Genomic DNA, 25,580 nt, shown 5'->3' with positions numbered 1-25,580 from the left:
TTATGCATTTATATCTTTGGATTAAGCTTTTAGTAGAGGCTCTTGATTAAAACATTTACTCAACATATTATATATATAGTTCCAGTTAGGTTATTACATGTAAGGATGAGCCTCTGTTCTGGTGAAAGGTCAGAAGTGCAAAGGGTGAGATGAGAGAGCATTTAAGGACGAGACACACATACACACACATAGTTTCAGTTGTGTACTTGCTGGCCTTCTGTCTGCTGGCTGATGAAGTGAAGGGTGAAATAAAGGGCAGCAGAAGCTGACACACACATACATATAAGTAGACTCATTTAGTAGGTAAGAAGTTAAGATGTGTTTTGCTGTAACTGCAAAGTTTGGGTGCGTACGTGTTAGTCTGTTCCAGGAAGTACACCAGATGTCCCAGAGATAAGCGACAGCGAAGGCGAGCTGAGGGGAAGCACCTGGGTTCGAGCCGAAGACGATGTTCTTTTTAAACTATGTCAAAGTTAACTGAACATTTGTGGTTTTGGATTGACGTATGCTGTATTGTGTCTGGGGGGGGGAGCAGTATCACCCCAACCCTATAAAGCCTTGGTTTTGACTATTGTAAGACAGTTCAACACTGAATCTGCACAGTGTTGGACTCCACGCGTGTATTCATTAAAATGTCGTCTAATTGCACCCGGCAGGATCAGTGGTCATTATTTTTGGTCTTCCTCCTCAATTTCTGAACCCTTAACAGGACACAGCCCATAAATATACAAGATGGTGATGAGGAAACAGGAAACACATGGAAAACACAGCTGGGGGGAATAAACATAATGACACAATACAGGAAGCAAAACTGAACACAGGATGGGACACTGTCAAAGTAAAACAGGAAACACTGAGACCTCGACCTGAGACACACGGACTCGACAACAACAGTGATAAACAAACAGGGAGGCAATAGAAGAGACACAAGGACAGGAACAGGCGAAGAGAGGATGAAGATGAAGATTAAACACAGTAAAACGACTAAGACACAGAGGGGTGAGGGAGAGGGTGAGAGAGAGAGGGCAGAGAGATAGAAACATGGAGATAAGACACACGGAGGGGTGAGAGACAGACATGGGTGACAAAACAGACTCAACACAGAGAGGAGACATGGAATGAAACACGGGAACAGAAAAGGGAGACGAGACACGGACATAAACTAAGGAGCATACACAGAGAACATGACAGACTCACACAGGAAACAGGAAATGACATATTGACAAGAAAACATGTATCATAAGTCTTAACTAAACTTAGAAGCATAACCAAGACTAATATGCATACGAACTGGAAACACTTAAACATTTCCCCAAAACAGCAGAGAAATCAAAAAACACCAAATAAACTAAAAATGCTGGGCCAATGAGCCACCACCCTGACACCATCAGTGTAAGAAATGATTTACAGTATTTAACTGTTTTTCTAAATGATGAAGAAATGGCTGCTGTGAGAAAGAGAAAAATCTGTCGGCACCAATCTGTGGACATACATTGTAAGAAACAAATGTATAAAATTAGAGAGAAACTTCTGGTAGCTCATCTATATTATATCTATACTGTATTTCTATAGTAGATGCTGAAAAACAGAAACATTTCTGTTTACCTGCACTTTAATCGTTTGCTGTTTTACCTGTTTGGTAGTTGTTGAAATGGTTTGGCCTGTACCACTACACTTGCTGTCTTCAGTCTGCCCCCCTTCTTTCTTTCTTTCACATAATGGTATGATCCCAGCCTGTCTTTGCATGCGATTGGCCACATGGTGCGCCCATCAAAACATGGATTCTTAGCAGGGCTGAAGATTCAGCTCCCACATACTGAGGGACCATTAATAACTGTCTCGCAGGCCGGAAATAATTGTATCGAGGGCCGAATGTGGCCCGTGGGCCATAAGTTTGACACCCCTGATTTAAAGCATTGTAGGAGATAACAGCTACATATATGAACTGGAGTAAAAACAGTGTTTCTTACCTTCAGCATTTCCACGGATGACTGTACTGAGCACTAAAATAATGAATAAAACCTCATCAGATATTTTACCTCAGAGTAACGTTTTTTTTAAAGACTTTACTCTGATTATTGATTATTGTTCATTTTCAGATGAACAATAATCACCAACTTTCTCCTGTTTGCTAAACAAGCTCTAAACAGTGACTCACTAATTCTCAGAGATCAGAAACATTTTCATTAATCGCTGCCATTCAAACAATGTCAGACGTGTACTTACAGAAAAAGCCCATCATGCAGAGCAAAGAGTGCCCCATCGTCACATCCAGCCTGCTGCACTCTGATCCACAGATAATTTCAAACTGTTTCACTTTGCAGAAAAAAGAGAAGTTGTGTTTTGTTTAGGTGTGACAGAGTTTTTCTACAGGTTCTTCTTCTGATTGGTCTCTCTGTGCTTCCTTCCCTTTTACACCAAACTCAAACAGCTCCTGTAGCTTTGACCGCAGCAGTTTTGCGACATTTTTAATTTCCTCTCCGCTGCAAACATAGAAACTTGATTCTTGTGTTGTTTTCCATTGCTTTAAGTCATATCTTACCAGTTTTTTTTTTTTTTTTTTTTTTTAAACTCTGACATGTTTTTACAGCGTCCCCTGGATCATTATCATGCTGCAATATTCCTCTTCCAGCACACTGGGAGTGAATGTACCAAAACCCCTTTTCTGTTTTCTGTTCTGTCTTTTTAATGATTTTTTACATTTTAATTGTTTATCAGACGAATTATGTTGAAATTCTTCTTTCATGCTGCATAAAAACATTTAGATTTTAAAAGTTTCAACTTACAACATAAAGAAATAAATGAGAATAACACACTTTATGAATCGACAGAAGTTCAGTCCAACTGTTTAGCTATGTGTAGACTGATATGTCAGAAGATATTATGGTGTCCCTACAATATGAGTGAATGAACTCTAAAACATTATCAACACTTATTCATTATTTTACTGTGGATTGTAATTATTTATTAAAAACAAAAAATCATTTGCAGAAGGTCAAAAACAGAGGTGAGATGTCAGGATGTTTTTGTTGTGTATCTAACAGATATTTTAATAATTATTCCTTAAAACATTTATTTTTATATTTTTACTCATGTTGCCATAGTAACTTTAAACTTGAATGCATATTGAGTAAATACACAAAGCATTGCAACAAACCTCATGTTGCTTCAACTTCCAGTTCCTCTTTACACATCCTGAGGTTTGATAGCAAGAATAAGACATAATCACATAGCACAGAGCCAAAGTGTTTTAGGAGACATTGAGATTCATTCTGTGGGCTGATGGAGAAAAACATGAGATCACTGAGGTTTTTTAAGTGCAGATGAGCCTGCAGCTGTGTGCAAACTTTCATTTATATTTCACAGAAATACAGACACAGGGTGAAGGGTTTTAGAACGGTGGGTTGATGCAGGTGTGTGTCTTTGTGCATTCATGTGCATGTGTCCAGAGCCCTGGGCTCTGTCCTCAGCTCTTACTGGGGTGGCCAACCTCTGACAGGATCAGCTGCCAGTTGGTTTTTAGGCGCTCTTTCTTTTTGGCTCCTTGTTGCTTCTGCTGGTGTGGACACGTGGTTGTCTTTGGGTGTCCTGGATCTTTCTCTGTGTTTACCTCTGGGTCCTGGGGTGCATTGTTGTGGTTTCTCACCCTCATGATCACATATGTTTTATCTGACACACACACACACACACACACACACACACACACACACACACACACACACACACACACACTCACATACATGAGGTCATTGATGTTTGTTTAAGTGCAGAGATGGTGCAGATAGACTTGCAGCTATTTGCGAACTTGCGGTTACAAAAATGTTAACACAATATTTTCCATCAGCCACGTCTCTTTAAAAAGTGATCCTTCCTGTCATGGTCTGATCTAAAGGTCAGAGTTTAAAACACCAGTAAATACTTTGTGCAAATGTTCCTGGTCTCAGTCACTGCAGTTTCAAATCTTACTACATGTTAATTTAGTAAAACAAGCTCGTCATTAAAGTCAAAAAGGATAAGAAAGTACCTCATATTAAAAAGCTGATGTAAAACAAAACATCAGCTACACAAAAGACTGCTGTCTGAAACACACGCTGCATTTCCTCTTTCCTGTATGGCACAGATAAAAATGAGGCCTTTCAATAGAATAAAAATAAAATGTGGCAGAATATAGAGTATCCATAATTTCATTGTACATGTACAATGAGAATAAAGGGCTATTCTATTGGCGGTGTGAAGAGGGAAGGAATGAGCCAAAATGCAGACTCTTAGAAAAGGTTAACTTAAACCCAGCTGTATTGCTGGAATGCAAAAAATGCAACACTACACACAAAATTCCTTAAAACTAAATGACAGGCAGAACGCACAGCTGGACGATGAGGGAGACCGCGATGCAGGACAGAGAGAGACGCAGGCATAAATACACACAAGAATAAACGAGGGAACAAACCACAGGAGGGAATCGTAGCTAAGAGGAGACACTTGGGAAGCACAGCTGGACACAATTTAAACTGAACATGATGCACAAAGCACAAGTGACTATGAAAGTAAAACAGGATGTATGCAAAACACACATTGAGACACAGACTGTGTCCAAATGCAGGGGTAGCATTCTTTGATAAGATAAGATAAGATAAGATAACCTTTATTAGTTCCACACGTGGGAAATTTGTTTTGTCACAGCAGGAAGTGGACAGTGCAAAAGTTATGAAGCAAAAATTAGAATAAGATAAAATAAGAATAAATACAGTACACAACTGTACAGAATAGAATAAAATAAAATACTATATACAGTAGAATAAAATAGAATAAAATATACAATAAGATAAAAATAGAATACAAATGCTATATACAACTAAATAAAAATACAACGATGCCAGAAAGGATTATTGCACATCAGTGTTATTGCACATGTGTGGATGTGTGTGTTTGATCAGTTAAAGTCTTTGTTGTGGAGTCTGACAGCAGTGGGGAGGAAAGACCTGCGAAATCTCTCCGTCCCACACCGTGGGTGCCGCAGTCTCCCACTGAAGGAGCTGCTCAGTGCTGTCACAGTCTCATGCATGGGGTGGGAGATGTTGTCCAACAGGGATGACAGCTTAGCCACCATTCTCCTGTCACTCACCACATCCACTGGGTCCAGAGGGCATCCCTGCATTTGTAGATGGCTGCATTTGTAGGCAATTACGTCAATTACGTCACAGCGACGCGACGAAGGCTGTCCAAATTCAAAGAGTCCTCGAAAGGCGGCGACAAATGCGTCCTTCATTTCCCCAGATTTGAAGGATGGGTCGGGTGTATCCTTCGTGGCCCACCATATCCCAGGATTTGGGATTTCAGGATTTCAGTTTGATATGTTTTAGGGAACAAAGACCAAATGGCTCTGTTTATTAAAATGAGAGGAGAAAACGATCACCTCTTCACTGGGGTGAAGAATTCGGCCACTGTGGCATGGAGGTACAAGAATAAATCAATTTACACATCATATTCATATGAGTACGGTTTTATTAACCCTCATACTGTACAGAACCTGTGATGTCCAGACGGTATTCTTCTTGTGTTCTGCTGTGAAAACTTAACATAGTTGCCTTGGTTTTCTCTCTCCTGTTTTTATTTGTCTACTGTCATTTTTGATTTCCTCTGCCTTTAGGATTGTAAGTATCCAGGGTCAGGAGAGGGAGTCAGTGGGAAGTCCACTGCTGCTACTTGGCTCTGGTTTGCCCTCATGGATGAGGTGATAGGGCAGAGGCCTTCCATTAAGCCTCCTGTCCTAATTTCCTCTCTCCCTGAGGACACTCCAGGGCCAAGCACAGCAGTGGTGACCAAAACAAAAGTGATGAGGAAGACGATCAGCCACCCACAACAGGGAGAAAGAGGAAAAGAGAGAGGGATGATGAGCTGCTAGACCTCATCGGAGAGGACATGAGGCAGCAAAGAGAGACTGAGGAGAGGAGAGCGCAGGATGAACAGACTGTTTTCACTTCTTGAAAGATCAGTTCCAAAATGCGTTATGCATTAAGAAATGTATTTATTATGATATATTTGTTACGTTGTTATATGTGTTGCATTAGTTTAACAGTTTTATGTTATGAATAAATTGATTAAAACAAACAAACAGTAATTGTCACTGAACTCATATTTACAGGTATTTTTAACATGCATGAACATAATGCTAACTTTGAACAATTTTAAAAGAATATGTATTTACTGAGAATAAAGTAAATGACAATAACAATAAAACAAGAATATTTATAATACATCAATAAAAATCAGGCCTGGGATCCCCCTGGTTAAAAAAACAGTCCAGGACTGGGACACTCAGGTTAATCCTGCAGTACAAGGGTCTGGTCTGGTTAAGGAAAAGGTGGAGAACAACATAAACAGTTTTAGTAGAAAGGTATGATTTCATTTATTTTAAGAGATCAAAGCATTATTCTGATTATTAAGCTTAAGTCAAATATGCTAATATGCTCTGAAAAGACTTAAAATTTATAGACTTCATCTGTGAAACTAACTGTTAGGTTTCATGTTGGCACAAACCTATTGCTGGAACAGCCGAGGCAATTTTACTGAAGCTAGCGAAAGCATGAGGCACCAGGCAAAACTCTTTGTGCGATCTCGTGGACGAGACGAGCGCTGTTTCTGGAACCGCAGTCACTCTCAATCAACTCCCTTGTAGCACTGCTCTTTATTGTGGTTACATGAATATGCATAGATTCATTAACACAAGGGTCTGGCCTCTCACACAGGCATGCATGTGAACAAAGAGTAAATGGACTGATTTTTATACAGCGCTCCACTCTCTCGGAGTACTCAAAGCACTGTATACAACATTGACTCATTCATACAAGCACTTAGACACTCAAGTGCAACTAACAAACATTCACACTCCAATGAACGCATCGGAGGGCAATTTGGGGTTAGTATCTTTCCCAAGGATATTTGGTATGCAGACTGGGGGAGTCAGGAATCGAACCACCAACCTTCCAATCAGTAGCTGATCTGCTCTACCACCTGAGCCACAGCCACACCAAGAGTACTGTCTGTGTGTACATGGAGGTATGCGTGTGTGTGTGTGTATGTGGGTCAAAGTATGACCCTGCGAACGACTCCCCAAAGCTGGTGCTAGGAGACCACCTAAACAAAAGGCACTTATACTTAAACAGATACAGAGTAGGTGTCCTCCTATACTATAAATCAGAAAGAGAAGGTACGACCTCTCTCATGACCTTAGGATGTGTGTCCATGCCAGAGCACTCTGAAACGCACACAGAGCCTTTGCAGACTACTAAGGATGAGACATTCTATCAATATGCAATTGATTATATACCTCTAAGCATATATGATTATATGTTTCTAGGCATAAATGACAATCCAACAATATAACTCTGACACTAAGCTTTTTTGTGAACTCAGAAATAACCCTGTTTTCAGCTTTGTCACATTTTTACAGCCCATCTATGCACACAAATACGTTACAGGATCAAATGAATAACAGAAAATAAATGGAAATAGAAAATATTCTTCTATAAGTTTCAAAGAGATTTAGTTTTCATATTTTATATAATACAGTAAATGTGTACGAATGACCGGCAATCATTCAGTCACTGGAATTATCCATGAAACATGCTAAGTAATTCCTAAATGCATGTAGATTAAAGACAATTATTTTACCTGGATATCACGGTCTCTGACGAGCTTAAGGTACAAAACATGCCGGCGACAACGATAAAGTTTTTCAAGCTCCTAGAGAATTAAAAATGTACAAAAAAACTGAGCAACATTTCTGAGTTCTTTTCAAAATTTTCGCACAGTGGCGCTAGCGAATGGAAAAACGCAGAATTAAGGGCGGACTTGAACGAAGGCTAGAAGACTGTCCAGTTTCACAGCCGTTCACTTCCAGCCTACCGGCCTTTCTGCTGGGGTGGACACGTGGTTGTTTGGTCTCAAGCTCCTGGGGTGCATTGTTGCTGTTTCTCACTCTCACGATCAAGTATGTTTCGTGACACACACACACACACACACACACACACACACACACACACACACACTAGATAAGAAAACTAAGACGACTAAGAACATAAACAGAGGGATAACAACTATACAGGACAGAATCACAACCTCTGAATATTAAATAACCCAAAACTATAAAGTCCAAACACAAAACGCTGGGTGTAAACACAGGATCATGACTATTCTATATTTATATACCAACAGCAGCCTTTGACACACATGTAGGCACTGTAGCTGCTCAGAAGAACAAAGATGTTATTCTGTATTGTCATGTTTGTAGTTTGATCTCGTATTATTACTGCGTGATGTTGCATGTTGAATAAAAAATATCCCTGTACGTCTTTGTAGAGTTGAGTATAGTAAAACTTTTCTTTTAGGGTTTAAAAAGTTTTAATTTATCAAAACATAAAAAATATTATCCGTTTGCAAAGTCTTCAGTGAGACGGCTTCAGACTCTAAACAGGTCAAAAACAAGCTTTGGTGCTCAGCAGCTCTAAAAGTGTTTAAGTTGTTGACTTTGACTGTTCTCTCTGTATTCTGACACATGATGGCAGCCACATAAAAAACTGCTGCTAAGTAAAAAAGCAGTAAAAGAGTCACAGACACAGAAAAAGCTCAGTGATTTAGTTCATTTCAAAACACTTTATTAAACTGAATTATTGCAGAGACAAAACAAGACAAACATGCAGTGTAATAACAAAAAGCTGTGAAGGGCTTTTTTTTACTCTGTCTGTTTCACATTTTCATTGCCTAATTGTAACATCCACTCTTACCAGTACCAGTTTATACAGAGATCAAATTACTACTGAGCAGGATTGAGCTCAGTTTATTGATGCGGCCCTCCACAACAGGCCCAGTTTCCTGTGTGGCCCCTCAGGAAAATGAATTGCCCACCCTGCTTCATAGGGTCTGTGTGCCACAGCAGACTCCTGACCCAGAATCACACTTACAGTACGCCATCGTCTTCACAAGCAACCGAATGATCTGTGAGGTCAAATATGTGTGATTTAAGGACTTCCAAGAGCTGCTCAGTTATTATTCATTTCTGGCTCTTTTCCACAGTGTGTGACCCCAGCAGGTGGCAGATGACTGGCCCTCTCTGAGCCTGGTTCTAGCAAAAGTTTCTTCCTGTTAAAAAGGAGTTTTTCATTCTCACTGTCACCAACTGCTCGCTCATAGTCGTCTGAGCGAGCAGTTCAGTATTATTGTACAGTCCTTACAATATAAAGCCCATGGAGGTGACTGTGGTTATGATTTGACACCTTATTATAAAAATTGACAACTTTTATTTATATAGCACCAAATTACAGCAACAGACAATTAAACTGAATTGAACTGAATTACTTGACTATTGTGTATGCTGTCTGAGGACAGTCACTGTGTTTGTAAGTAGCCGTGTTCATTTTGTCACATGTTCTTTCTACTTTCTCCTCTTTGGATTTGTAAACAATTTGTTGAGCACTAATGTGCACATGAAGCCCATTAGTGCTTTGAGTGCTCCAAGAGAGTAAAAAAGCAACAACAACAACAATCTTTATTTATAGAGCACATTTAAAAACCAACGGTATACCAAAGTGCTTAACAAAGAGCAAGGAAATAACACAAGTATTATAAGGCCTTAATAAAAGTGTGAGATTATGTTCACAGGAAAATGCCACAAATACACAATGGTAATATAACATACACAGCACAAATAAAAGCATAATAAAACACCAGTCAAAGAATGAGTAGGAAATTTAAAGGAATAAATCTATGCAACAACTGCAAGCATTAACAGGTAGAAAAGGCAAGATTAAACAAATACGTTTTAAGCCGTGATTTAAAAGATTGAATAGAATCAGACGCCCGGATCCCAATCGGAAGGTTGTTCCACAACTCTGGTGCAGCCAGGGCAAACGCCCGGTCACCTCTAGACTTCAGCCGAGATCTAGTCTGCACCAATAGTAACTGAGTAGATGATCTCAAGCACCTCCATCCAGCAAAAGAGCGCTGCCTCCTGCCGCTGAGACAGAGGGCTGGCACGGTGAAGCGGGAAACATGAATGTGGAACATAAACTTTTAATCTGAGCAGAAGAAAAGCTGTTCTGGAAACATGAGCAACAGTTTGACAGGTGAACAGAAAGAGCTTGAAACTCAGCAAACACGAAGCAATTTGATACCAGAACAAAAGAGAAATGTCTCCCAAGAACAGCAACAACTTCAGCTTCAAGTCTGTGAATGTAAAGTGAATGTAATCTCTAAGACTTGAAACTGCACATTAAAATATTTTGATGAACATGGAACCATCAGAAATGTTTACATGAACCAAATCAGTAAAAGTGGAAGATGGAGGATGGCAAACATGCAAAAGAAAAATCAATGCTGAGCAGAAGTATTGTTGTGTGAAAATGTCACATAAGGTGTTCAGCATTAAAGTTGATATGAAGCACTACATGTATAAAGGCTAATTTACATCATTGAGCCCAGCTCTCAAAAACTGACACAGATGTAACTCTGACTGTGAAGCTGGATTTAAGAAATAACTGCTTAAAGGTATAAAAACACAGGTATCGCCATATCCTGTCAGTACAGAGCATGACATCACCAGGTCAGTTGGTTAGTTTCAGTCAAAAGACTCACATTAGGTTGTGTTAGGTAACTAATAACAGAACCTATAACTCGAGGAAAATAAGGACAGTAAAACATCAGTTTAATGGGGTCACTGGCTGCACCTTGTGCCTGTCCCATCTGTGGCTTCCTGTTGGAAAACAATAACATTTATTATAAAAACATCGTCTGCCCTCGATGTAAAGTGAAGTTCTGTTCTGTGTGTTTGAGTCTTTACAGAGAGCGTAAAGCTAACTGTACCTTATAGGCTTTGTTTAGGAGGTGCAGCCCTCAGACACACCTCTGTACCTGTGTGAAGGAGGAAATTATCCTGATTTACTTTCATTGATTTGAACATGTGGTGTCTGATATACACATGGTATCATTTGTTATGTGTTCTGCATTGTAAAGATTTTTTTTGTGCAAAACATGTGAAAATGAAATTAAATGTATTTTCTTCTTTACACATTTAAGTGGCCTAATCTTCAGAGTAGGTGATACAGAGCTGAGCTTGGCAACTGGAGAAAAAGCTTTTGTGTAAAACTGGTTTCAAAGTAGCCGTTAGTCAGCCAGCAGGTGATAACAGTGGTAGGTTTGTAGCGTAAACCTATTCGCTGGAACGTTCAGGACAATTTGCTACACAGCAAAAACAAGACACAAGTAGGCAGAGTTCTTTGGGTTACTCATGCATGAGGGAGACCTGCCTAGAGCCAAGTGTCATTCCACCCACTTGACCTCCACCAGACTCTCAGCCAGGTTCCCCATAGCACTCCTTTTATTGAGGTTACTTGAATATGCATAGGGTCATTAACATATAACATAGGTATGCATGTGAACAAAGAATACACTGTGTGTGTGTGTGTGTGTGTGTGTGTGTGTGTGTGTGTGTATGTGTGCGCAAAGGTGGTTTATGAGGACATTTCGCAAGAATACACGCCACACTGTCCGGACATTTGGAATTATGAGGACAGGGCCGATGTCCTTACAATTCATGGAATGAAAACTCGATGTGAGGGTGCTTATATAGGTGTCAAAAGCCTAAATTCTAAGTTTCAGCAAAAACAAAAAAAAGTCCTTACTATTCACAATTACCCAACTTTTGTGTATAATCTGTGTATCAACACAGCGCCCCTGTAGACCGGTTTGGGTACTGCACCTGGTCATGAATATTCACACAATGTGTATTTTTTAAGGCTTCTGATTGGCTAACGGGCGGAAGGTCCCTATAATTACGTTTTTTGTCAGATAGTGTGTGTTACATAAAACAATTCTGTGTTCTGATTGGCTGGCAGGCAGAAGGTCCCTATAATTACATTTTTTGTCAGATAGTGTGTGTTACATAACAAAGTTCTGTATTCTGACTGGCTGACAGTTGGAAGGTACCCATTGTTGTAGTTTTTATTAAAAATTGTGTGTTTCACAACATGACCATAGATAAATCCTTAAAACTCCTCTGTTAAATGTAAAACACCACTTCCAGTGATACTAAGATGACTAAACTACTTAATCTAGCACATAATAGATACTGTAGTTATGCTTTATTTACTTTTGACTGTGTGATGGTTAATTTTTAAACATTTCTTTTTTCATATTTTGCTCTAGGAATCCTTTATATTATAAATGTTGTCGTGATTGTGTGTTTTTGTGTACTATTTGATTATCTCCACTCTTTGGAGAGCATTCTTTTGTTAAAGAGGCAGTCTAAATTCTTATCACCCATGGAACAATGCACCTGTGATTAATCCGCTCATCAGTGAGGACTTATTAAGAGTTGGCTTCCTCCTCTCTGGTGCCAGAATGTCTTCTTACTTCAGTATTTCACAACCACATGTCTTACAAGTTTAGAATAATGAGTATCTAGTATTACTTAAATGCTCTTTGTTTTCGTGTATAGCTTGCAGCCTCTCTCTTCATGCACTGGAAACATACAGTGGCTTGCAAAAGTATTCGGCCCCCTTGAACTATTCCACATTTTGTCACGTTACAGCCACAAACATGAATCAATTTTATTGGAATTCCATGTGAAAGACCAATACAAAGTGGTGTACACGTGAGAAGTGGAACGAAAATCATACATGATTCCAAATATTTTTTACAAATAAATAACTGCAAAGTGGGGTGTGCGTAATTATTCAGCCCCCTGAGTCAATACTTTGTAGAACCACCTTTTGCTGCAATTATAGCTGCCAGTCTTTTAGGGTCTCTACCAGCTTTGCACACCTAGAGACTGAAATCCTTGCCCATTCTTCTTTGCAAAATAGCTCCAGCTCAGTCAGATTAGATGGACAGCCTTTGTGAACAGCAGTTTTCAGACCTTGCCACAGAATCTCGATTGGATTTGGATGTGGACTTTGACTGGGCCATTCTAACACATGGATATGTTTTGTTTTAAACCATTCCATTGTTGCCCTGGCTTTATGTTTAGGGTCGTTGTCCTGCTGGAAGGTTAACCTCCGCCCCAGTCTTTTGCAGACTCCAAGAGGTTTTCTTCCAAGATTGCCCTGTATTTGGCTCCATCCATCTTCCCATCAACTCTGACCAGCTTCCCTGTCCCTGCTGAAGAGAAGCACCCCCAGAGCATGATGCTGCCACCACCATATTTGACAGTGGGGATGGTGTGTTCAGAGTGATGTGCAGTGTTAGTTTTCTGCCACACATAGCATTTTGCATTTTGACCAAAAAGTGCCATTTTGGTCTCATCTGACCAGAGCACCTTCTTCCACATGTGTCCCCCACATGGCTTGTGGCAAACTGCAAACGGGACTTCTTATGGTTTTCTGTTAACAATGGCTTTCTTCTTGCCACTCTTCCATAAAGGCCAACTTTGTGCAGTGCACGACTAATAGTTGTCCTATGGACAGATTTCCCCACCTGAGCTGTAGATCTCTGCAGCTCGTCCACAGTCACCATGGGCCTCTTGGCTGCATTTCTGATCAGCGCTCATGCCAAGTATCCTTGGGCAAGATACTAACCCCATGTTTGCCTACTGGTGGCGGTCAGAGGGCCCGGTGGCGCCAGTGTCCGGCAGCCTCGCCTCTGTCAGTGCGCCCCAGGGCAGCTGTGGCTGCAATGTAGCTTGCCATTGCCAGTGTGTGAATGTGTGTGTGAATGGGTGAATGACTGAATGTAGTGTCCTTAGGGGACTTTGGGGTCCTTAGGGACTGAGTAAAATCGCTATACAAATGCAGGCCATTTAATTCAATTCAATTCAGTTTTATTTATATAGCGCCAAATCACAACAAAAGTCGCCTCAAGGCGCTTTATATTGTACAGTAGATAACACAATAATAAATACAGAGAAAAACCCAACAATCCTATGACCCCCTATGAGCAAGCACTTTGGCGACAGTGGGAAGGAAAAACTCCCTTTTAACAGGAAGAAACCTCCGGCAGAACCAGGCTCAGGGAGGGGCGGCCATCTGCTGCGACCGGTTGGGGTGAAAGAAGGAAAACAGGATGAAAGACATGCTGTGGAAGAGAGACAGAGATTAATAACAGATATGATTCGATGCAGAGAGGTCTATTAACACATAGTGAGTGAGAAAGGTGACTGGAAAGGAAAAACTCAATGCATCATGGGAATCCCCGGCAGCCTACGTCTATTGCAGCATAACTAAGGGAGGATTCAGGGTCACCTGGTCCAGCCCTAACTATATGCTTTAGCAAAAAGGAAAGTTTGAAGCCTAATCTTGAAAGTAGAGATAGTGTCTGTCTCCCGAATCCAAACTGGAAGCTGGTTCCACAGAAGAGGGGCCTGAAAACTGAAGGCTCTCCCTCCCATTCTACTTTTAAATACTCGAGGAACAGCAAGTAGGCCTGCAGAGCGAGAGCGAAGTGCTCTAATAGGGTGATATGGCACTACAAGGTCATTAAGATAAGATGGGGCCTGATTATTTAAGACCTTGTATGTGAGGAGCAGGATTTTGAATTCAATTCTGGATTTAACAGGAAGCCAATGAAGGGAAGCCAAAACAGGAGAAATATGCTCTCTCTTTCTAGTCCCTGTCAGTACCCTTGCTGCAGCATTTTGGATCAGCTGAAGGCTTTTCAGCGAGTTTTTAGGACATCCTGATAATAAAGAATTACAGTAGTCCAGCCTGGAAGTAATGAATGCATGAACTAGTTTTTCAGCATCACTCCGAGACAGGATATTTCTAATTTTAGAGATGTTGCGCAAATGGAAGAAAGCAGTCTTACATATTTGTTTAATATGTGCATTGAAGGACATGTCCTGGTCAAAAATGACTCCAAGGTTCCTCACAGCATTACGGGAGGACAAGGTAATGCCATCCAGAGTAAGAATCTGGTTAGATACCATATTTCTAAGATTTTCAGGGCCGAGTACAATAACCTCAGTTTTATCTGAATTAAGGAGCAGAAAGTTAGCGGCCATCCAGGTCTTTATGTCTTTAAGACATTCCTGCAGTTTAACTAATTGGTGTGTGTTACTTGGCTTCATGGATAGATAGAGCTGCGTGTCATCTGCATAGCAGTGAAAATTTATGCTATGTCTTCTAATGATGCTGCCTAGGGGAAGCATGTATAATGTAAATAGAATTGGTCCTAGCACTGAACCCTGTGGAACACCATAACTGACCTTAGTGTGTGAAGAGGACTCTCCATTTACTTGAACAAATTGGAGTCTATTAGATAGATATGATACAAACCACTGCAGCACAGTACCTGTAATACCTACAGCATGTTCTAATCGCTCTAATAGCTCTGAAACCTGACTGAAACTCTTCAGATAAGCCATTCCTCTGCAGATGATCTGTTAGCTGTTTGACAACTACTCTTTCAAGGATTTTTGATATGAAAGGAAGGTTGGAGATTGGCCTATAATTAGCTAAGACAGTTGGGTCTAGAGATGGCTTTTTAAGTAAAGGTTTAACTACAGCCACCTTGAAGGCCTGTGGTACATAGCCGATTATTAGAGATTGAAGAATTAATTAATGGCAGGACTTCTTTGAGCAGTTTTGTAGGAATGTGGTCTAAAAGACACGTTGATGGTTTGGAGGAAGTAATTATTGAAGTTAACTCAGAAAGATCAATTGGAGAAAAAGAGTCTAACTTAACATCGATGGTACTAAAAGTAGCTGTAGATAATATTACATCTGTGGTATGATTATTGGTAATTTTTCTCTAATGATAAAAATTTTATTTGTGAAGAAGTTCATGAAGTCATTACTAGTTAACGTTAAAGGGATTGTGGCTCAGTAGAGCTCTGACTTTTTGTCAGCCTGGCTACAGTGCTGAAGAGAAACCTGGGGTTGTTCTTATTTTCTTCAATCAGTGATGAATAGTGAGATGTTCTGGCTTTGCAGAGGGCTTTCTTATAAAGCAGCAAACTATTTCTCCAGGCTAAATGATGATCCTCTAAATTTGTGACACGCCATTTCCTCTCCAGCTTACCAGTTATCTGCTTTAGCCTACGTGTTTGAGAATTATACCACGGAGTCAGGTACTTCGGATTTGAGACCTTAGTTTTCACAGGAGCTACAGTATCCAGAGTTGTACGTAGTGAGGAGGTAAAATTATTAACAAGATAATTGACCTCTGTTGGAGTAGCATTCAGATAGCTGCTCTGCTCTATGTTGGTACAGGGCATTGAAGATGATAACAGTGGGTGGATTATATTCTTAAACTTAGTTACAGCACTTTCAGAAAGACATCTACTTTGATAAAGTCTACTCTCCACTGCTGTGTAATCAATTATTGTAAATGTGAATGTTATCAGGAAATGATCAGACAGCAGAGGGTTTTCAGGAAACACTGTTACATGTTCAGTTTCTATGCCATATGTTAAAACAAGATCTAGAGTGTGATTAAAGTGGTGGGTGGGTTCTTTTACATTTTGAGAGAAGCCAATTGAGTCTAATAACAGATTAAATGCCATGTTAAGGTTGTCATTTTTAGCATCTACATGGATGTTAAAATCACCCACAATAATTATTTTATCTGAGCTGAGCACTAAATCAGATAAGAAGTCTGAGAAATCAGACAGAAACTCTGTGTAAGGCCCAGGTGGACGTTAGATAATAACAAGTAAGACTGGTTTCTGAGTTTTACAGCTGGGTTGGACAAGGCTAAGCATCAGGCTTTCAAATGAATTAAAAGTCTGTCTTGGTCTTTCGTTAATTAATAGACTGGTGTGAAAATTGCTGCCACACCGCCCCTCGGCCTGTGCTTTGAGATTTCTGGTAGTTAGAATGACTCGGGGGTGTTGATTCATTTAAACTAACATACTCATCCGGCTGCAACCAGGTTTCTGTAAGGCAGAGTAAATCGATTTGTTGATCAATTATTAAGTCATGTACTAACAGAGACTTGGAGGAGAGAGACCTAATATTTAATAATCCACATTTCACTGTTTTACTCTTTGGTTCAGATGTGGATACTGTATTGTTCTTTCTTTGTGATTTTTTATGTTTAAGTTGTTTATTGCTGGTTTTTAGTTTGTTTTTTGTCTGCAGACAAAAATCTTTTGGGAGCTGACACAGTCTCAATGGAGATGGGTTTTTGGGGGGTAGCAGGAGGAGAGAAGCTGCAGAGAGGCGTGTAAGACTGCAACTCTGCTTCCTGGTCCCAACTCTGGATAGTCATATTTTGGGGGTTTAATAAATTGGTCCATATTTCTAGAAATGAGAGCTGCTCCATCCAAAGTGGGATGGATGCCGTCTCTCCTAACAAGACCAGGTTTCCTCCAGAAGATTTGCCAATTATCTATGAAGCCCACATCGTTTCTGGGACACCACTCAGACAGCCAGCAATTTAAGGAGAACATGCGGCTAAACATGTCACTCCTGGTCTGATTGGGGAGGGGACCAGAGAAAACTACAGAGTCCGACATTGTTTTGGCAAAGTTACACACCGATTCAATATTGATTTTAGTGACCTCCGATTGGCGTAACCGGGTGTCATTACTGCCGACGTGAATTATGATCTTACTGTATTTACGTCTACCCTTAGCCAGCAGTTTTAAATTTCCTTCAATGTTGCCTGCTCTGGCCCTGGAAGACAATTGACTATGGTTGCCGGTGTCTCTAGCTTCACATGTCTGAGAACAGAATCACCAATTACCAGAGTTTGACCCCCGGCGGGTGTGTCGCCGAGTGGGGAAAAACGGTTAGACACATGAACAGGTTGGTGGTGTACCTGGGGCTTCTGTTTAGGACTCCTCCTCACCGTCGCCCAGCCGCCCTCTTTCCCCAGCTGCTTGGGGTCTGCCGGGAACAGCTAGCGGGGCCTGTGCTATCTTCGGCTGCACCAGCTACAGGGGCCTGGCTAGCTACGGGTGAATGAAGGGTGCGAAGTCGAGTCTCCAATTCAGTAATCCTGGCCTCCAGAGCTGCAAATATGCTACATTTGTTACAGGTATCATTACTGCTAAAGGAGGCCGAGGAGTAACTAAACATCTGACACAATGAGCAGGAAAGTGCAGGAGGGACAGGTGAAGTAGCCATGGTGCTAACGAGTCGGCTATGAGCTAAGCTAAGCTAGCGAAACAGTAAAGAGACAGTGAATACTTTGGCTATAAATTAGGTAGTGAGCACACAGAAAGGGTGATTCAGATGAAGCACGTTAAGATTATACTATGAAAAAGGGATGTATCAAAAGATTTAAATTAAATTGCTAAGCAGAAAAGCTACTCAGAAACACCACTGTGTTTGAGCAGGAACAGGAAGTGATACTCTACCAGAAAGCGAGCGAACACCAAAGCTGTGTCCAAATTCCATTTCTGAATGATTGCTTGGACAGTGCTCCATGGGATGTTCAAGGCTTGGGAAATCTTTTTGTAGCACAAGCCTGCTTTAAATTTCTCAATAACTTTATCCCTGACCTGTCTGGTGTGTTCTTTGGACTTCATGGTGTTGTTGCTCCCAATATTCTCTTAAACAACCTCTGAGGCCGTCACAGAGCAGCTGTAATTGTACTGACATTAGATTACACACAGGTGCACTCTAGTCATTAGCACTCATCAGGCAATGCCTATGGCCAACTGACTGCACTCAGACCAAAGGGGGCTGAATAATTACGCACACCCCACTTTGCAGTTATTTATTTGTAAAAAAATGTTTGGAATCATGTATGATTTTCATTCCACTTCTCACATGTACACCACTTTGTATTGGTCTTTCACATGGAATTCCAATAAAATTGATTCATGTTTGTGGCTGTAATGTGACAAAATGTGGAAAAGTTCAAGGGGGCCGAATACTTTTGCAAGCCACTGTATTTGCCCCTCTATCCAGTGCTCCCTTTTCACCTTTCCAAACGCCTCCCATGCTATGGCTTTTTGACGGTGTTTTACTCATGGGAGATTACAGTGATGTGAAAGAGAAAATAAAAAGTGAGCTATTGGAGCCAATATCCATGGTGTAAGTACAAAGATCCATCTGTCATGGCCCTGGGTCTTTTGACCTAAAGTTTTGAATTTTGTGCATTTTTGGCATTCTGTATTATGTTATGCCCATCTGTTATTCCAAAGGTTTATTCTATGGTCCCTGGGATATTCTGTTTAGTTTTGTTTATTGGATTCCCTCCTCGTGTCTTTGCCCTCTGTCTCCTCTGTGTGTCTGTGTTTATATAGTTGTGTGAGTTCTTGTTACTTGTTTCCCCTTCTTGTGTTTTATTCCACTATGTTTATGCATGTTTCCCCATGTCTGCTCTCTCCCTCATGTTCTCTCGCTCCCTCTCATCTGCCTCTCCTCCACTCTCGCATCATGTTTCCTGTTTTATTGTGAAGTTCCTGTGTCCCCCCCCCCCGGCTTGTTATGGTTATTCGTGTCAGTTGTGTTCCTTGTGTGTTCACACTTCCTTGTTATCCCTCTGTGTATTTAGGTTAGCATCTCCCTCAGTCCTGCGTTGCGTCCTCCGTCTGGGCTCTGTGCATGCCCCAGTTTCCTTCCTTGTGTATTTAGTGCTCCCATTATAGTTCATGTTATTTTTCCCAGTTTTTGTTTTGTATTACTTTTTCCGTGCTCACTAATAAAGGTGTATTTGTGTTTAGGATCCCATTTTGCCTAAGTGAGTTTGCGTTTGGGTCCTACCCTGCCTGTACTCAGCTGCTTTATGACACCATCAGTGCATCAGGAAGATAAACCCAAGTGGTTAGGTGCTTAGTAAATAGTTGAAGCAGCTGAAACCTCAGGAGGAGGAGGTAAAGCAGGAACCATCATGGAAGGACAAACCCTTATAGGATGAAGCACTAATCATGGCTCCAAGTACAAGACCAGTAGAGGCTGGTGTTTACCACACCAGGCAGGACCCTAGGTGCAGTCTGTGCAAAGATGCCCGCCATATAGTCAAAGATATTAAATTGGCCCTCCAGTGAGATGACAGTGCCCGATGTGGCACACAACTCATTTAAGTTTGAGACCCCTGCTGTAACTTCTTACAAACAACCTCCACTGCTTCAGCAACTGAAGCACAAGTGAAAGATCAAACATTATATGAGACCAATGTTTCACCTGTTCAATAATGACATCTCTCACCTTCTCAACAAAACCCAAAGTGGTCGGGATGTGGTGTTTGGAGCTGCTTACAAATGGGTGGCGGACAGAAGACAGAAATGTCGAGGTGTTATCGGTGACCAAGCTGACCATCCACACAATTGGTCTTAAACGTACACCCTGTTTATGTATCATTGGTAACCCATAACACACCTCTTTCACCATCTTATAATGCTGTGATTGCAGTCATTCCCCAACTCTCTGTGAATGGTACTCATAAGATAAGATAAGATAAGATAAGATAAGATAAGATAACCTTTATTAGTCCCACATGTGGGAAATTTCTTTTTGTTGCAGCAGTGGACAGTGCAAAGCAAAAAACTGGAATAATATATCCATAAGCCACTGAAGGAGCTGCTCAGTGCTGCCAGAGTCTCCTGCATGGGGTGGAAGATGTTGTTCAACAGGGATGACAGTTTAGCCACCATTCTCCTGTCACTCACCACCTACACTGGGTCCAGAGGGCATCCTAGAACAGAGCTGGCCCTTCTGATCAGCCTGTTCAGTCTCTTCCTGTCCCCGGCAGAGATGTTGCCGCCCCAGCAGACCACACCGTAAAAGATAGCTCAGGCCACCACAGAGTCATAGAAGGTCTTCAGGAGAGAGCCCTTCACTCCAAAAGACCTGCCCTGAATTATGAGACCAGTCCAGTTTATTGTTCAAATGAACACCAAGGCACCTGTAGCTGTCCACAGTCTCAATGTCCATACCTTGGATGTTCAGTGGTTGCAGTGGAGGATGTTTGTGCCTGTGGAAGTCTACCACCAGCTCCTTGGTTTTACTAGTGTTGATCTGGAGGTAGTTCTGCTGGCACCAGTCCACAAAGCCTTGTGTCAGTTCTCTGTACTCCTTGTCGTCCCCATCAGTGATGAAGCCAAGTATTGCAGAGTCATCAGAGCACTTCTGCAGGAAGCACTGGGTGGAGTTGTGGGAGAAGTCTGCAGTGTAGGTGGTGAAGAGGAATGGTGCCAGAACCGTTCCCTGTGGGGCCCCCATACTGCAGACAACCCTGTCCGACACACAGCCCTGAGTTCTCACATACTGTGATCGGTCAGTGAGGTAGTCCAGAATCCATGTTGTGAGGTGATGGTCCACTCCAGAGTTCTCCAGCTTGTCCTACAGGACCGTGGGCAGAATGGTGTTAAAGGCACTGGAGAAATCAAAGAACATGATTCTCTCAGTGCTCCCAGCGGTCTCCGGGTGAGAGAGGGAACGATGCATGAGGTGAATGACAGCATCATCCGCTTCAATGCCAGGCTGGTAAGTAAACTGAAGTGGGTCCAGTGATGAGCTCACCAGGCACCGAAGCTGAGCTAGGACCAGCCACTCCAGGATCTTCATCAGGAAGTCAGAGCCACCGGACTACAGCTGTTGAGGTCCTTGGGGCGTGAAGTCTTTGGCACTGGTATCACACAGGAGGTTTTCCAGAGCTGTGGGACTCTCCCCAGCCTCAGGCTCAGGTTGACGAGGTGCTCCATCACCCCACACAGTTGGTCTGCACAGGACCTGACCACCCGTGAGCTGATGCCATCTGGACCCTCAGGTTTCCTGGCTTTAATCCTCCTCAGTTCCCTCCTAACCTGGGTGGTTGAGAGAGAACCACTCTCAACACAAGAGAGAAGCTTTGTGTTGAGTGTGTATTGGATGCTGTTGTTGGGGTGGGAGGAGTGAGCAGGGTGAGTAGAGGAGGTGTTAAGTATCTGAGGTGTCAGAGGTGGAACAGCAGCAGTGGGGGTGGGTGAGTCTGCAGCCGATGTTGAAGACTGCCTCATGGATGAATCAAATCAGTTGAAGAAATGATTCAGTTCATTTGCCCACCTCACATCCCCTAGGCAGAAAGTTCTGACCTTTGTGGCCTGAGATGGTTCTGAGGCCTCTCCAGACCTCGCCAATGTTGTTTTGTTGAAGCTGGTTCTCCATCTTCTGCCTGTAGCTGTCCTTCCCTTTCCTTATCAGTCCCCTCATGGCCACTGATCAATGGTCACGACAATTTGGATACTAATGATCATGGAACTGACCTCACAGCCCATTGTTGTAGCTAGATTCTGTCATTATGCAAATGTACTGTTTATAAGGTTGGGGAAACCTGCAGTCTGCTGAGACTGAAGAAGTCACCAGTTGGTGATGAAACATTTCTCCATTCTGGTGCTCTTTAAAGAATTTTTGAGATAAAAGTAAGGGTGGAGATTGGCCTATAATTAGATAAGACAGCTGGGTAAAGTGATGACTTTTCTCTTGTTCATAGTCCCCTCGTGCTTCAAGAGGACCACCGTCCTGAGGAAACCTAATGTGAGCTGTCTCAGTGACTGTCACCCAAAAGCACTTACTTCCATTGTTATGAAGTGCTTTGAGCATATAGTCAAAGTTCACATCATGTCTTCGATGCCTGCTCGACCCATTTCAGTTTACATGAAGGGCCAAAAGATTCACAGATCATGCAATAGCATTAGCTCTGTATACTGCCCCCTCACAAGAAAACAGCCAGAACAGCATCTAAAGAACATACGGTTACAGTGTAACCTTGGTTCTGTGAGTGAGAGGCTATCTCTCCACTCCGTTACATATTCCATATGTACGGGGCACGACCCCCCCTTGGTAGTGGCGTGTGGATACTTCTTTAAGACACTCCGGCTCACCCGGCCACACCTCACAGCTTATTTATAAACAGCTGTACCAGCGATAGTTTGATCGGAATGCGCCTCCGAGCGGCCTTAAGGTGGAGAGATAGTCTCTCACTCACAGAACCAAGGTTACACCGTAACCGTACTTTCTCTATTATATTGAGGCTATCTCTCCACTCCATTAGATATTCCATATGTACGGGGTAACTCTGTAAGACACCCCATGAGGAGACGGTGCAACTGAACCGATAGTGAAAATGCCATTGACAAATGTACACATAAGCAGACCACCCTGGTCAGAGCTTCACCAGACACGAAGGCCAAGCCGGGGGGGGGGGGGGGGGGGGGGGGCATCAGTCAGCAGGCGCAAGATTGGCCTGAACCGGCCTGCAGATGCAAGAACCCCAATTGATTGGCCACTCAAAGTCAGCCCGTGAACCACCAGGCCGAACGGCAGGAAGCGCAGCACCAGTTTGGAACCTGCTGCTACAAACCTACAACATGCAGGCAATATCCAGACAGAGAGTCACACGCCACAGCGAGGTCTGACTGATGCGTAAACCGGCGAACCGCAGGCACAAGCCAGGGGAACGCAGCAGGCCGAGGTAGGGATGTGACTTGTCATCCCCAGAGTCAAAGCCGCCCCGTGCATCGACAGACAGGGAAGGGGGGCCTGGCAGCCTAGCCAGCAGAAGTGGAGGGCTAAGCATTGGGAGGACCCAAGGTCCACTCCCAGCACCGAGCAGCCACTATGTGCTGCCCGCAGGCAGATGAGCAACAAGAGCGAACTCACAAACAGACAGTCATTCAGTTACAGCCCACTGAGTGGCCTGTGCAGGCCGCGTAAGCTGTGACAGGCAGGCGTGCACCAGACAGAGAGCCAGAGCTGCAGGCTGGAGGACTCACACCACTGGCTGACGAGCCCATGTGCACACTCTGCAAAAGATCTCCAGCTGGGGCCTGAGAAGCCTAGGGCCAGAACCTGGAATCCCAGGAGCAGACTGAGGAAGAAGCACAGCTCACTGAGCTGACGATCGGACCCAACTGGCCCTGCAAACCTGCAACATGCAGGCTAGACGCCAGACAGGGAGCCATCGCTGCAGGCTGAGGAACACTCACACACAGCGAGGTCCAATTGGTGCGTAACCGGCGAGCCGCGGGCAATACGTCCATCTGGACGTGGGGAGCTGGCGTCCTAGCCCACCAAAAGGCCACATGGGCCTAAACCCGAAGGCAGAGTGGCCGCTAAGCACTGTCCGCAGAAAGGGGAGCAGCAAGAGTGAACTCCATAAGAGACACTCGTGCACAGGCGCGCTGCAGGCTGGAGAACACTCACTCGCCGGCTGAAGAATCAGACTAGGTGAGGTCCAGCTGGCCGGTAAACTGATGAATGGGGCAATAAGCCAGGGGAGCACAGCCTATTAAGCCACTCGAGCATGGCAGCTAGCTAATGCCATGACGCACAGTGGATGGTCTAGGAGCCAGCATCCAACCCGCACTGTCCCACAAGGGCGAGGGGCTGGTGGCTTAGTCCATAGAGAGTGGAGGGCCCAAGTGGGGAGGCGGTCCAAGGGGGGGGGCTTGCAGTCTAGTCCGTTGAAAGGCGAAGTGGGACTACCCCGAAGGTCTGCCCCAGGGCCGAGTGGCCACTAGCATTGTCCGCAGAAAGGGGAGCAGCAAGAGTGAACTCGAGAATGAGACACTTGTGCACAGCCGGTGCTGCAGGCTGGAGAACACATACTCGCCAGCTGAGGAATCACACACAGCGAGGTCCAGCTGGCGTGTAAACCTGTGAATGCAGGCAATACGCCAGGGGAAACACAGCCTGCAGCTGCAGCAGCTATATGCCAGAGAGAATCCTGGCTAAAATAGGCTGGAGAACACTCACTCGCCACAGCGAGGTCCAACTGCGCGTAAGCCTGAGAAATGCAGCCAACACGCCAGGGGAACACAGCCTGCAGCTGAAGTGGAGGTCAGAGTCAGGGACATGATCACCGGGGGGTGTCAGCTCACTGAGCAGGCCCCTGCCGGCATGTAAACCCACAACATGTGGGCAATCTCCTAGACAGAGAGCCATCGCCGCAGGCTGGAGAACTGTCAACCACTGCCTGAGGTGTCAATGCAGCGTGGCTCGATGGCATATAAACCTGTGAACGCGGCAATATGCCAAGGGAACATAGCCTGCAGCAGGAGCTGGCCACTAGGCCCAACCAAAGGATGTCAGGGGGAGAGGGTGGTGAGGACAGCTGAGTCTTAGCTCCAAGTCCTCCCTGTCTCACCTGTATACGGCCATCTGCGAAGGACTCAAACTGGGCTGGAGATCTCCAGGGCCCCAAGTTGGAGTCTTGGGACAGGGCAAGGCCCAAAGCTCTGGGCCCCCTACCCTGGCCATATGCCCGCACAGGCACCTCAACAGCGAGGTGGCTGCAGGGTCGACGGCAGCCTCATCAGGCAGCCCTATGACCAGAGCCGGGGCTGACAGCCAGAGGTGGTGACAAAAAATGAGGTGAAAGAGGAGCCGGTAGTATGGCGTGCTCCATATAAGCGAGGGCAGGTGCGAGGAAGGAGCCAACAGCTGTCCTGCACCGTCTGTGTCCCCAGCCCGCCTGCAGCTGTCACTCCAAGTGCCGCTGATGGAGAGTCAAATGGTATTATTTAACAGTGCTTGCCGCTGTTCTCCATTTTGCTTGTCTTGCCGTATGTTAAGTGGGTGACTGGACATTCATTTTGGCTAGCTTGTTTATTAGCAATGACTTGCGCCACATTCATGTGCTCCTTACTTTTTCATGTTTGTCAAATAAAGAATCGTTAAAATTCTTGAGCATTTAAAAATGCACTGATTTGTCTGCTA

At 43.4% G+C, this 25,580-nt stretch overlaps 2 protein-coding genes across 2 annotated transcripts in view; one reads left to right on the top strand and one right to left on the bottom strand.

Moving 5' to 3' along the window:
* The window catches only part of LOC109201287 (obscurin), a 493,328-nt gene extending 491,021 nt beyond the window's left edge, over positions 1-2,307 (bottom strand). Inside the window, exon 1 of the mRNA XM_025906001.1 lies at positions 2,227-2,307. Within this exon, the coding sequence (XP_025761786.1) occupies positions 2,227-2,263 (37 nt within the window). The 5' untranslated portion in view covers positions 2,264-2,307. The remainder of the gene's footprint in view (positions 1-2,226) is intronic.
* The window catches only part of LOC109198185 (low affinity immunoglobulin gamma Fc region receptor II-b), a 997,390-nt gene that overhangs the window by 616,446 nt on the left and 355,364 nt on the right, over positions 1-25,580 (top strand). The window lies entirely within an intron of this gene.

The sequence above is a fragment of the Oreochromis niloticus genome, linkage group LG3 (genome assembly GCF_001858045.2).
Source record: "Oreochromis niloticus isolate F11D_XX linkage group LG3, O_niloticus_UMD_NMBU, whole genome shotgun sequence".
Classification (NCBI taxonomy): Eukaryota; Metazoa; Chordata; class Actinopteri; order Cichliformes; family Cichlidae; genus Oreochromis; species Oreochromis niloticus.
Note: the sequence above shows the minus strand (reverse complement) of the source record. Positions and strands in the feature narration are given on the sequence as shown.